The 15092-nt window shown below is 42.1% G+C and overlaps 1 protein-coding gene across 2 annotated transcripts in view; it reads right to left on the reverse strand.

Annotated features, from left to right (window-relative positions):
- Positions 1-15092, reverse strand: part of bcas3 (BCAS3 microtubule associated cell migration factor) — a 446220-nt gene that overhangs the window by 338660 nt on the left and 92468 nt on the right. For both annotated transcript variants that reach the window (XM_041994763.1, XM_041994762.1), the window contains exon 15: positions 10460-10793. In XM_041994763.1, the coding sequence (XP_041850697.1) occupies positions 10460-10793 (334 nt within the window). The remainder of the gene's footprint in view (positions 1-10459; positions 10794-15092) is intronic.

Here is a 15092-nt window from a genome sequence, read left to right on the forward strand (position 1 = left end):
TTAAATATGTTGACGGATTATCACCGTCTAGATTAATATATTTAGAGATTATAAACCGATAAAAGTTTATGCTAGCACACTGATAGCAGCAGATGCCACAGGCTGATGAATGTAAATTCTGTTCGTCAATATAAATTGATCCAACGCCGTTGATAGCGAGGTTAATGTGTAGGGAGAGCGATTGTAGTTACATTTTTATTTAATTTTAATGTATTTATAAGGCTGTGGAATTATGGACAAAGATATGAAGATGAATACACAGTATTAGATAGCACAATACTCTTAGTATATATGTTTACAATCTTTGCAACTATAAAACCTAACCTGTTAAATGTAACAAACATGTTAACCTTAAGAACTAAAATATACATATACAAAATAAGTGGCTGATTGTACTTGAGTGCATTTGCTGCACTAGACAGCACTCAGCACTCAGTGTGCAGGATGAGAGCAGAGAAGCAGAGAGATGCTTAAGGGAAGTATATCACTCTTCCCTCGTGCAGCATTGTCCTGAAGAACTTTCAGCAGTTCTGGGGTTGCCTGACGTTAACTGGGATACTGTTCTTCTTCACCTTCCTGGTTTGGCCACTTTTAAGTGTTGTTTCCTGTCTTTTTTTTCTACATTCTGCAACCTCAACCATATAAATCTCCCTGTGATGTGTTCTCGGTGTGTCCCAATGATATGGTCTTTGAAAATGTGTAAATGCATTGTTTTAATATGATTACCTCACATATTTTTTTGTTTTTACAGTCCCTGATGGTGGTCAAATGTATCCTGCTGACTTTGGCCATCCATATTTTCCTTCTGTCCCTGTCTTTGGGGAAGCCATACATACGCACGCCTTTCTCTGAGCGATTGGAGCATCCCCATGCAGCACAGCATACCATGGTGAAGACTGTATTCAAGGATAGCAGAGAAAAGAAATGGCTAGACATGCTGATCTAGTCGAGTTTTATTGTAAAGGAATTCTTTTAGGTATTAAATGCATTTGGAAAACAAAGGGTGTTTGTCTGATTTATTATGTAAATGTAGGGAGTAAGTCTTGGGATAGTTAACAAATAGTGATAGAAAGCCATGTATTTTCCATGAATTGAAATCAAAATTTTATTTATTTGCCATGGATTTTCTGTAAGAACACATTATATTGTGAGTCCAGACTTGTGTAGTTATCAGTCTGCCTCAGTCAAACTAAGTCTTAAGACTTAAAAGCAATTCACACAAGTAGATACTAATAAGTAAGAATAGATAACCCATTTATTTGAAATGAATTGGGATCTAAATTTTATTTATTGGATATAGATTTCCTGTAAGAACAGTTATCATTATGCTGTGAGCCTAGATTTATTGTGTAGTCACTTGGTAAATCATTGTCGTCACCTGTTGGTATGCCTCAGTCAAGTCTGAAAGATAAAGTTAAAAAAACAGAAAATATTATGATTTACATTGATGTTGATGTCATACAGGTTTAGTTAACATGATTCATATCAATGAACACAACTATAAAAATATTGCAAAGCAAAGCCTTCATTGATCATTATTTACCGATTATCGTAGTTTTCTTATTATTTTGTATTGGCCGCCAAGCACTTCCTGGAACTTTTGGAGGATACATGGACCACGTGATCGGCAAGCGTTTTGAGCTTCCGGTGGCGCCACACTCTCTCTAGAGGCACACTACTCAAAACCATGTCTTTTAACCATTCTAATGGGTAATGTGAGCTCACTAGCTAACAAAGTGGACTAGCTTGAGGTGCGAACAAGGTCTCAAAAAGAATACAGGGAATGCAATATTATGTGCTTCACAAGACATGGCTGCATAAACACATACTGGACTTTAATGTCTATGCACTGCTTTAGGACTTTATGTTCAGACCAAGATCAGAATATCAGCAGAAGGCTAAAGGGCAGTGGAATTGCAGAGATTTTTAACCGCTGTTGATGCCATCTTGTACATGTCACTGTATCTGCACGAGTTTTGTTTGTCTGAACACAAAGAAAACAAAAGAGATGATTGTCAGCTTTAGCAGGAATAGGCGTAAACAAAACACTGTTCACATCCTTTGAGAAGAAGTGGAGATAAAGAAGGCCTACCAGTACCTCAGAGTTCAGCTGGACTGGAAATGCAGCACAGAGACATTTACGAGAAAGGACAGAGCAGCCTCTGCTTCTTAACCCATAAGAGCCCAATGTGACATATTTGTCACATACAGTTTCTGAGACATTTTGCTTCAATTTATGGTATAAACTTTGCGCAAAATCCTGTTGAACACAATCTGATACTCGTCTTCTGTCTCCTAATAGATACCCAGAAGCAGAAAACCATATTATAATATTTTAATATATCACATGGCAATAACTGGTAGAAAAAAAGTTTTTTTTTTTTTTTTTTTACATTTTGTTAAAAGGTCAAATAAAGACCTTATTTAACCATTTTCATGGGTCGGGCCTTAATGGGTTAAGGAAACAAAGATCCTTCAATGTCTGAACAAAGATGTTGCATCTTCTATCAGTCTGTTGTGGGAAGTGTGATCAGCTTTGCAGCATCTGTTGAAGCCACAGAACTAGAACCAGAGACTTAAAGAGACTGAACAAACTTATCCAAAAAGCTCGTTCTCTGCTGGGGATAACTCTGGTTTTGGTTCTGTCCAGGGGATAACTCTGGCTCTGTGCTGGGGAAAATTCTGGCTCTGGTTCTGTCCAGGGGATAACTCTGGTTCTGTGCTGGGGATAACTCTGGTTCTGGTTCTTTGCTGGGGATAATTCTTGATCCGCTGAAGCTGATTTTCCAGAACAGAATGCTGCACAAGTTGCTAACAATAATGGAAGATTTGTCACATCCTCTACACAACACAGTGAGGAAACAGCAGTTTGTTTAGTGTGAAGCTTCATCAAGACCAATGCACCGGAGATCATTCCTGCCAGCAGTGATCACCGTCTGGAACAAATCACTAAATTCTTACAAAGAAACTATTATTATTTTTTTTTTACCAACTAGAACTTTATTATTCTCTCTGGGAATAAAGAAGTATTTTTATGTCTTTGTCCTTTAATTAATTTCCTACACACAGATCTTTGTGGATTTACTGTAAAAACACAAAGTGTTAATTTACCCGCTGGTTCTTCTTCTCAGGAAAATGTGTAAATAAAAATCTGAGTTCTGACCTGCTGTCTTACAGAACCTAGTTCTGGTAGCAGGGAGAAACTAGAAATATGTCACAGCAGGCAGTCTCAGCTTTTACATTCACTCTGTATCTTCTCCAAAACCACCTGAGACAGACAGGTGAGAAATCCCAAAACCACCTGAGACAGACAGGCAAGAACTTCCAGAACCACCTGAGACAGACAGGTGAGAAATCCCAAAACCACCTGAGACAGACAGGCAAGAACTTCCAGAACCACCTGAGACAGACAGGTGAGAACTTCCAAAACCACCTGAGACAGACAGGTGAGAACTTCCAAAACCACCTGAGACAGACAGGTGAGAACTTCCAGAACCACCTGAGACAGACAGGTGAGAAATCCCAAAACCACCTGAGACAGACAGGCAAGAACTTCCAGAACCACCTGAGACAGACAGGTGAGAACTTCCAGAACCACCTGAGACAGACAGGTGAGAAATCCCAAAACCACCTGAGACAGACAGGCAAGAACTTCCAGAACCACCTGAGACAGACAGGTGAGAACTTCCAGAACCACCTGAGACAGACAGGTGAGAAATCCCAAAACCACCTGAGACAGACAGGCAAGAACTTCCAGAACCACCTGAGCCAGACAGGCAAGAACTTCCAGAACCACCTGAGACAGACAGGTGAGAACTTCCAGAACCACCTGAGACAGACAGGCAAGAACTTCCAGAACCACCTGAGACAGACAGGTGAGAAATCCCAAAACCACCTGAGACAGACAGGCAAGAACCTCCAGAACCACCTGAGAGAGACAGGTGAGAACTTCCAGAACCACCTGAGACAGACAGGTGAGAAATCCCAAAACCACCTGAGACAGACAGGCAAGAACCTCCAGAACCACCTGAGACAGACAGGTGAGAACTTCCAGAACCACCTGAGACAGACAGGTGAGAAATCCCAAAACCACCTGAGACAGACAGGCAAGAACTTCCAGAACCACCTGAGAGAGACAGGTGAGAACTTCCAAAACCACCTGAGACAGACAGGCAAGAACTTCCAGAACCACCTGAGACAGACAGGTGAGAACTTCCAGAACCACCTGAGACAGACAGGTGAGAAATCCCAAAACCACCTGAGACAGACAGGCAAGAACTTCCAGAACCACCTGAGAGAGACAGGTGAGAACTTCCAGAACCACCTGAGACAGACAGGCAGGAACTTCCAGAACCACCTGAGACAGACAGGTGAGAACTTCCAGAACCACCTGAGACAGACAGGTGAGAAATCCCAAAACCACCTGAGACAGACAGGCAAGAACTTCCAGAACCACCTGAGACAGACAGGTGAGAACTTCCAGAACCACCTGAGACAGACAGGTGAGAAATCCCAAAACCACCTGAGACAGACAGGCAAGAACTTCCAGAACCACCTGAGACAGACAGGTGAGAACTTCCAGAACCACCTGAGACAGACAGGTGAGAAATCCCAAAACCACCTGAGACAGACAGGCAAGAACTTCCAGAACCACCTGAGCCAGACAGGCAAGAACTTCCAGAACCACCTGAGACAGACAGGTGAGAACTTCCAGAACCACCTGAGACAGACAGGCAAGAACTTCCAGAACCACCTGAGACAGACAGGTGAGAAATCCCAAAACCACCTGAGACAGACAGGCAAGAACCTCCAGAACCACCTGAGAGAGACAGGTGAGAACTTCCAGAACCACCTGAGACAGACAGGTGAGAAATCCCAAAACCACCTGAGACAGACAGGCAAGAACTTCCAGAACCACCTGAGAGAGACAGGTGAGAACTTCCAAAACCACCTGAGACAGACAGGCAAGAACTTCCAGAACCACCTGAGACAGACAGGTGAGAACTTCCAGAACCACCTGAGACAGACAGGTGAGAAATCCCAAAACCACCTGAGACAGACAGGCAAGAACTTCCAGAACCACCTGAGACAGACAGGTGAGAACTTCCAGAACCACCTGAGACAGACAGGTGAGAAATCCCAAAACCACCTGAGACAGACAGGCAAGAACTTCCAGAACCACCTGAGACAGACAGGTGAGAACTTCCAGAACCACCTGAGACAGACAGGTGAGAAATCCCAAAACCACCTGAGACAGACAGGCAAGAACTTCCAGAACCACCTGAGCCAGACAGGCAAGAACTTCCAGAACCACCTGAGACAGACAGGTGAGAACTTCCAGAACCACCTGAGACAGACAGGCAAGAACTTCCAGAACCACCTGAGACAGACAGGTGAGAAATCCCAAAACCACCTGAGACAGACAGGCAAGAACCTCCAGAACCACCTGAGAGAGACAGGTGAGAACTTCCAGAACCACCTGAGACAGACAGGTGAGAAATCCCAAAACCACCTGAGACAGACAGGCAAGAACCTCCAGAACCACCTGAGACAGACAGGTGAGAAATCCCAAAACCACCTGAGACAGACAGGCAAGAACTTCCAGAACCACCTGAGCCAGACAGGCAAGAACTTCCAGAACCACCTGAGACAGACAGGTGAGAACTTCCAGAACCACCTGAGACAGACAGGTGAGAACTTCCAGAACCACCTGAGACAGACAGGTGAGAAATCCCAAAACCACCTGAGACAGACAGGCAAGAACTTCCAGAACCACCTGAGACAGACAGGTGAGAACTTCCAGAACCACCTGAGACAGACAGGTGAGAAATCCCAAAACCACCTGAGACAGACAGGCAAGAACTTCCAGAACCACCTGAGCCAGACAGGCAAGAACTTCCAGAACCACCTGAGACAGACAGGTGAGAACTTCCAGAACCACCTGAGACAGACAGGCAAGAACTTCCAGAACCACCTGAGACAGACAGGTGAGAAATCCCAAAACCACCTGAGACAGACAGGCAAGAACCTCCAGAACCACCTGAGAGAGACAGGTGAGAACTTCCAGAACCACCTGAGACAGACAGGTGAGAAATCCCAAAACCACCTGAGACAGACAGGCAAGAACCTCCAGAACCACCTGAGACAGACAGGTGAGAACTTCCAGAACCACCTGAGACAGACAGGTGAGAAATCCCAAAACCACCTGAGACAGACAGGCAAGAACTTCCAGAACCACCTGAGAGAGACAGGTGAGAACTTCCAAAACCACCTGAGACAGACAGGCAAGAACTTCCAGAACCACCTGAGACAGACAGGTGAGAACTTCCAGAACCACCTGAGACAGACAGGTGAGAAATCCCAAAACCACCTGAGACAGACAGGCAAGAACTTCCAGAACCACCTGAGAGAGACAGGTGAGAACTTCCAGAACCACCTGAGACAGACAGGCAGGAACTTCCAGAACCACCTGAGACAGACAGGTGAGAACTTCCAGAACCACCTGAGACAGACAGGTGAGAAATCCCAAAACCACCTGAGACAGACAGGCAAGAACTTCCAGAACCACCTGAGACAGACAGGTGAGAACTTCCAGAACCACCTGAGACAGACAGGCAGGAACTTCCAGAACCACCTGAGACAGACAGGCAAGAACTTCCAGAACCACCTGAGACAGACAGGTGAGAACTTCCAGAACCACCAGAGACAGACAGGTGAGAACTAACTGAACCTGAATGAGGGAACTAAAAAGAGATGTTTGCTTGGCTTCAAACTCCTTTTTTTTTCTCTCCATCACTCCAATGCGGAACACAATCAGTTTCCAGGTGACTTCTAAACAGGTGTGTTTTTACCATATATGGTCAATGAGGGAGTTTGTGAATGTAAATGATCATGAATGTTCAAGAACATGCTTTTTTTCCCCTCTTTTTGTCAAATCATGCTTAATAACATGTACAACTGGCCTTTTCATGTTTGATAAATACACTTTTTGTACTTAATTTAAAATGTTACTTATAGGACGTAGCATTCCTATGAATGGTTGATGAATCAGGACACTGGAATCTACTTGCTGTCAGCCAGCAGTGCTAAGTACCACATGGCTAAATCTAACGGTCCAGATATCCTGACGTGTGTAATTAAACCATTATTGTAAAAAGTCTTGTAGAATTTTTAAATATAAACTACAACATTTAATTTATTCAGATTTTTTTTTACATTATGTGGAATAATCAGTGGTTTATAGAATGTAATGAAACCTGTTACATGTTAGTTAAGCAAACTTTAAATATTCAGTAGAAATAGCTGTAAATCTTTTTATGGTATTGACTATTTAAGGTGTACACAGACACAAGATGTTTACTTTTAACTAATGTTTAATAATGTCGTCAAATGCAACATTATCATTTTACAAATCAACTCAAAGATGCAGTCTTTGTAATAAACACAAATTATATGTCATTACATTTTAACCAAATAATAAATATGTTAAATAATATCAATCTAGGCCCGGCGATGGCAACCAGTCCAGGGTGTACCTGCCTATCAGATTCCCTGTGACCCTGAATTGGATTAGGTACAGAAAATGAATGAATGAATGAAATATCAATCTAAGTAAAATGAACATTATAATAATGGAGTGTGTGACATGGCAGTTGGAGTATATTAGAAAAATAAAGAGGTAGAGCAACATGAGAAAACAAAAAAACAAACAAAAAAAAAAAACAGAATGAGATAAACTGAATGAAATTCAATTTTTAAAAAAATTCAGAAGTTGTGCCTCTAAATAAAAGTACCCTTCAAAATATTGTGTTTTCAACACTTGAACAGTGAGCTTTGGAAATCTAAACAGCTTTAAGAAAACACAAACTGATATATTCAGTCCGTCTTAAATTCAGCTGAGTATTTCTTCTCCAGCCTGCGGAGTCTTTCTGTAACTGTACAGAAGCATACAAAGAAACAAAATTAGGTTCCTGGAACCTGGTCTGACCGGAGCAGAATTACGCCTTTCATTAATTTCCAGTAGAATAAATTATACAACAGCTTTTATCACACTAAATTTCACCAACTTCATGTTTCTTCCAAAGCCACACTTTGATCCTGGGCTGGTTTCCACTCCAGTAAGTGGAAAAGAATCTCATAAAATGCATTTGACTGTAAAACTTTTGATGTTATGTATAGTTACTGACTGGTTAGTTAGCAGTCAGTCGGTTCTGTGAAGTGTTTACCAAGTACTCGGCCTGGCCCAGCCTCTGCTGCAGCGACCTATCTGAGCTCAGAAGCGTTCCTGGAAGCCGCTCACTAATGACAACTGTGATATTTCTCTCTGAGTGACACCTCTGGGGTTAAACAGTGCAACTGACACAAAGTGTATGTGTGTGTCAGCTTGGTACACAGTGTGAGGGGCCTCAATGGTGTTTGACAAACAAGAGAGACAAGGTTCTGGCAGACAGAACGGAATCCCTGGAAAAGAGCTCACGCCATGACCCGTCACTGGAAATGCAAAAAACACACACACAAACACACACACACACCTGCAGGATTTCAACTGTGGCCTTGTCTGTCTGTCTGTCTGTCTGTCGTAAACTGGCCCATGATCTGATAAATCCCTCATTCCAAACTTATCACTTTAATTATATCTTTTCAAAATATAAAAAAATAGTCCAGTCTGGAATATGATGAATGTGGATGATGTTTTAGTAGGGTTCAGCTCTCTCCACACATCAAAGAGGCCCAGATCCTCCATCAGTACCTCTCACACAACATCTATGTTTGGGTGGAGTCTGACAGTAAAGTCTCCTTCACGTATTAAAACCCACTGAGGTACAGTGATTAATTATTCAAAAATTTATTTACACAACTTTTATGATGATCCTGGAAGGGTATAGACCAGGGGTGCCCAGCTCCGGTGCTCAAGGGCCACAATCCTGCAGGTTTTTAAGGGGCGGCTTGGCTCAGTGGGTAGCCCAAGTGTTGGCGTTTCGATCCCGGCCCAGTCGCGCTCATGTCGAGGTGTCCCTGAGCAAGATATCGAACCCCTAATTGCTCCTGATGGGTCGTGGTTAGCGCCTTGCATGGCAGCTTCCGCCATCAGTGTGTGAATGTGTGTGTGGATGGGTGAATGTGACGTATATGTAAAGCACTTTGGATAAAAGTGCTATATAAGTACAGACCATTTACCATATACCATGGTCCAAAACCACCTGACTCAAACTGATGAGTGCAAAACATAATAGACTGTTGGATCTATCTCATTAGAGTCAGGTGTGTTGAAGCAGGAAACAGCAGTCCTTAAGGACCGACTTTGGGCACCCCTGGTAAAGACATTTAGAAAAGTAAACAGTGCTCCTCATAAGTAGCCTCGGACTAAACTAAATCTACCCTGCAAATGCTTCATTTCATAAATATGCTCAAAATTTTATTTAGTTGAAATTAAGAGTGCAACACCTTTTCTGGAACCTTTACTATAGGCTGATGAACACTGAGCATGAAAAAACCTCTCAAGATTTTTGTGCTCCAAATATGCATTTCCTGAAGAAAAACTGTCTCAATTTCTTCCTTTTTCAACTCGGTCATTTAAGGGGTTATTTCCCCTCTTTAATCAAGAGTGTAATTATTTGATTTGAGAGCAAGATTTCTTGTTTTCTGGCTCAAATATCATCTTGCGCTCTCTCAAAACTCTACTCTCACACTCAAAAAGTCCCGTCTTGCTCTAAAATATATTGTTCTCCTTTCAAAACTCTGCTCCTCAAGTTTAGGGTTGAAAGTTCAAATCTCCTGCGCTCAGGCTTGGTCTCTTTCCCTCACACTCAGACACTTTCTCTGCTCTCACAACTTCTGCTCTTGGATATTTTTTCCTCTCTCTTGGGTTGCTGAGTGAGCTGTCTGTCAAACATCCAACCGTAGGTGGGCAGGAGGCCTCAGGACCTGTGGCTGCTTCAGGACGAGAGAGGGGTCTACGGCATCACTGCTGCCCGTTGAACAAAATAAGAACGTCATATCAGAGTCTCCAAAAGCTTCCAATAACACCAGCAAAGTTTGTTAGATTTGTTGCTGTTTGAAAAAGAATTGCTAGATGGCTAAATAAAGCTAGACACTTTTTCTATACCTGTACAGGTGCATGCTTCAATTTTAAACGATGCGCTTCGAGTCCTGATGCGTGTTAGTGATATTTACGTATTTCAGATGTAATCTAACATTTCTATTCCAGATTTTAGCTAACAGTGCTAACACGATCGGTCTGGTGAAACAATGACGTTTTTGTAAGTATGAAAAAATTATCTCAAATAATAGTTGGTGAAGTTTCATAGGAACTGAAAGTGGTAATCAGATTATCTTGTCTTGCCTTTCTGACCTGGAGAACTCCTGACGTTCATCAAGATGCCAGCAAGGTAACAAGAAAATAACAAAACAAAAGAAAGACAATATTAACTTCCTGACCTCCACCTCTCCAGCTCCCTACCGTGCAACGGAGACCCTGAGGGGCTGCTGGACAAGCCAGGTATGGGACTACAGCGGCCTCCAATTCCTCCTCCTCCACCCAGAATGCAGCCGCTTCCTCCAACAACTCCAGTTCCTCCTCCTCCTAACGCAGCCGCCCTGTTCAGCTCCTGCTCGATCTCCTCCAGGCCAGCGCTCTTCTGGAAGCGAGACATCCGGTTCACCACCCGCGGGGACATATGGGTGCGGGCACACGGTGCACCACCATAAGGATTGATGGGAAACACATGGGTGGTGCCACGGAGGGTGCTGATGGCTACCCAGCGACTGTCCTGGCTGAAACACATGTCTTGCACCTGGAAAAAGGTGAGGAGAAGACGTAGAGGGGTAAAAACATCTTGAGATGCAAACAGAAAACAATTTTCAGATAAATTTCCTAATGTTTAAGCTTATAATGCGTAGAGCCCTGCTCCCCCTGAACATATAATTTATTTACATCATCACAGCTTTAACAGGAAGAAACTGAGTTTCTAAAGAAAACATGAAAGAAAAGCTCCAACTGCATGAACTAGTTTAGAAAACGGTGATGAAAAATATACTGGGAATAAATCCTCCACATCTGTTGACTTTAACAAGAAATAGAAACTGATCCTGGAACAGTCATCCACTTATTTCATCCCAGGTTACAATGGAAGTCTTCTCTCATTTCATTAAACCTGCAGTTACATCCACAGTCCAGTCAAACTTCACCACAAGCTTCGTCTGGACATTTTCCACCTCCAACCGCATCATCTGTGTGTGTGTTAGTCCGATTATCAGAGCTTCAGAGTTTACATGCACTTCAGAAGTCTGGCTTTGCTTTGACTAACACAATGAGCTGCATGGGCAAGGCTGGACTGGCCCGGTGGGCTGATGGTGATTTTGGGCCAGGCCTAATGGTACTAGTATTCGTAGTGGTGTTAGTCATATTACCTATTGGTGCACAAAGCTGGTAGATCGGCCCACTAGTCATGACTGATTCCGGGCTGGACCAATTACAACCGAGGGCCGATGCCCTTCCCTCTTACGCCACGGCTGTCAATCAATCAATCATACACAGAGAGGGGAGAACAAAATAGAGAACAGCAAACGCAAAAGAGACGTGAAAAAATTAGAGATAACAAGAGACTGCATAGAATAACGGGACAGGGATGATGGGTAGTTTAACATGTACACATACACCAACAAGACCGTATACGAGCACTATCGCGAGAGTTTGTTTTCATTCATGGGTTTCGTCTTTCCATCAATACCCGGTGGGCCGATATATTGTCCCAGTCCAGCCCTGTGCGTGGGTATCATTTCCATGTCTGACATCTGTAGTTTCAGTTGTAAACAGGACAGTAAAATAACTTTTAAAACGAGGAATTCAGTCGCTGCTTAATAAGAACACAGTTAAAATGAACTGGACTCATGCTAATTACAAGAACTGGACTGTAACTTCAAAAATGCAGAGAGATTAGTTTTAATGTAAATTGGTTCTGTACAAATAAAACTGTACTAAACTGAATGTGGACATTAGTATATACCAAATAATTCTACTGTATTTAGGTCACACAACTATAGAGTAAAATAATTATTTAACCTGATTGACTAATTTATAATAATTAAATATACACAGAATAAAATTTAAATTTAAACACTTTTCTATTAATGCTAACAGTTTGTATGTATTAGCACAACTCATCTTAATACCATTAATCCCTTCATTTATTTATAATTATAGGTCAAACAAAATAGCCATTTTTTCTATTTAGAAAAAAGAACAAAAAAGTGTTAAAAATAAAATAATCTTAAATATGAAATTAAATAAAAATAAATAAATACATAAATAAATAAATATAATAATCAAAACATTCAAAAGTGTGAATAAAAACAAATAAATGAAAGTGATAAACAGAAATAAAATATTAAAAGGCAGTTTGTAGAAACAGGGTCAATAAGCTGTATATATTAGACCAGATTTATAGATGATAAATGATATTATCAGATTATATTTTCTGAGAATCAACCCTTGTGTCAAAGTTTTTTTAGCTGAGTTTATAATTATTTTTTGACTTTATGACGTTTTTTTAACGTGCTATACAAGGCTGTGTAATATGGACCTTTTGCACTGTAGTTGTTTACTGTTCCTGTTTTATTGTCATGTGTGTAAAAATTTGCACCCTAATGAATGTTATAATGTAGTTACATCAGTACATTTTGCTCAAGAGAAATTTCCTTCAGAAAATTAATTATTTTATCCAAACAGCAGGGAAAACACCGGCAGGTCTTTACGTCAAGATCAGAACATGATGACAAGGAAACAATAACAATAATGCTGTGTGTGTATTTTAGTAAAAAAGCATTTGGTTTTCCATTTTTTAGTCTAAGAAAAGGTGAATAAACCCTTTGTAAATCACAGAGAGAAAACACACACCAGCCTTTCTCCAGTAGTTTCACCACCAGCATCAAACTCCAGCAAACATTAGGGTGTTGAAGTCTTTATCTCTGGCAGACTAACCTGTCTGAGGCACATGACGATGCCAAACCGGTAAGAAGAATAGACAATAACTTTTTTAAAAGGTGACAATCTGATCTGAAACCTTGATGGTGGTAAAAACATGTAAATGACTAATAAAAAAACAAAAAGGTGACAGCCTCCTTTGTTAGTCTTCCTCTTTAAACTCTCAGGGAGCAGACACTTGAGGTGATAGGATCTCCTGGAGCATGTTAGACATGCAGGAAACCAGACAGAAAGGCTGCAGGAGACAAATACCAGCTAAGAGGAGTGTAAATGAACAAAGACAAAGGACAGAGGTGATGGACTGATTAGCTGTTTGGACGCTGAAACAGTAGCCATCATACAGCATGCTATTAACTCTTAAAGCTCCACCAGATCTCTGGCGCCCCGGAGTGCTATCGCTTATATCATCAGCAGTTTCTCATGAAAGTGTGTCTGTGGGGTAAAAAGTGATGGATAGCTTACCCTTTAGGTCAGCGATCACCAGCTCCGGACCTCAAGGGCCATTTCCCTGCAACAACACACCTGATTCAAATGAATGAGTCATTAACAGACTTGTGCAGAACTTGACAACAAGCTGTTGGAGATCCATTTTATTTCAATCAGGTGTGTTGTAGCAGGGAAACATCTAACATCAGCCCTCCAGGATCGGAGTTGGTGATCCCTGCTTTAAGTGACCTGTGGAAGTCTTCTTATATTCCATCCAGGAAGTTTACAATTCATCTGCAAAATGTAGTGTTTATTCAGAGACTCTATGGTAAATCCATAATGATCCATGATAACAGCATTATTTATCACATTTCATCCTAAAACATCACCATCACTACTATGTTCCTCCTTTGCAGATACCAAACCAGGAGGTGAGACTGTAGGTGAGGATGCTTTCAGTTGTGCCCTTATAGAAGGTGGTCAGATGTTCTTGCAGAGGGTGGAGTTGCTGCTGGGCCTTTTTAAAGACAGCGACCATAGCTTCTTCACCAGCTGTGATGGATAATAGTGTTAAAAGCCGAGCTAAAGTCTAGGAAGAGCGCTCTGGCATCTGTGTCCTTCTTTTCCAGGTGAGGTGGAGACATCGGTCATGATATCCTTTAATCCAGTGCTTCTCAATCCAGGTCCTCAGGACCCACTGCTCTGCATGTCTCAGATGTGTTCCTACTCTATCACACCTGAATCAGATTAATGAACTACCTCATTAAGTTTGTATAAAGCCTGTTAATGAGGCATTCATTTGTTTCAGCTTAAAATAGCAAGGGGTACTTCCCCTTCTTGGGAAATGTATGTACTGGTGAAGTTTTGCATAACCGACCCAAGGTTTGCTTGGTTAAAGTCCTCTCCCACAGCGTTGTGGGCATCTGGATGAACTGTCTGCTGCACACTGATGTTGCATAGCTCCTCCAAAGGTCCCTTCATGTTGGCATTCAGTGGTACATGAACAGCCATAAAAATGGCCGTTGTAAAGGTGAAAGCAACGACACCTTACGGTCAGCAGTTCTGGTCCAGACTGCCTCATCTCTGTTTACCGGTTAGCTTAGCCACCCTGTCGGCTCTCTGACACCCTGTGGCTGTCCTGAAAAAATAATGTCTGGATGTTGACTGGGGTTGAAAGGGTTGAGGACTGTGGAACAGAGGGACAGCCAGAGGTCTAGGAGAAAGTTAAGATGAGGAATGCCAAACTCTTTGGTGAGCCAGTCAGAGAGACAGCTCTGTACCTGTTGGCCTTTCTAATCTTCTGCCAGGTCAGACTGGGTAATTGTTCCCAGCAATGACAGTTAATGGGGCATCCTCTGCATACCAGACGGTTACTTTACTTCACAAAGATGAGTGAAAGAGAAGCCCTGACCTCTACTGGGGCTGATTAGGGATGGCTCAGAAATGATAAAGAGCTACTTTGTGTGCGTTGTAATTGGCCATAATAGACCTGCCAGAGTTTCAACTGTAAGTAGGTGCCTGGATTTGACTGTCAACCCATTCTGATCAGGTGGAGGAGTACCTGAAAGGTGGCTGTGACTGAATGTTAACAGTGCGGCACCCGTGCACATACCCAGACCTTATCTATAAAACATGCCTCTATATTTAAGTCACATGACATGGAGGTGCTGATGTAGAGGTAGCA

This window comes from Melanotaenia boesemani, chromosome 9, assembly GCF_017639745.1.
Source record: "Melanotaenia boesemani isolate fMelBoe1 chromosome 9, fMelBoe1.pri, whole genome shotgun sequence".
NCBI lineage: Eukaryota > Metazoa > Chordata > Actinopteri > Atheriniformes > Melanotaeniidae > Melanotaenia > Melanotaenia boesemani.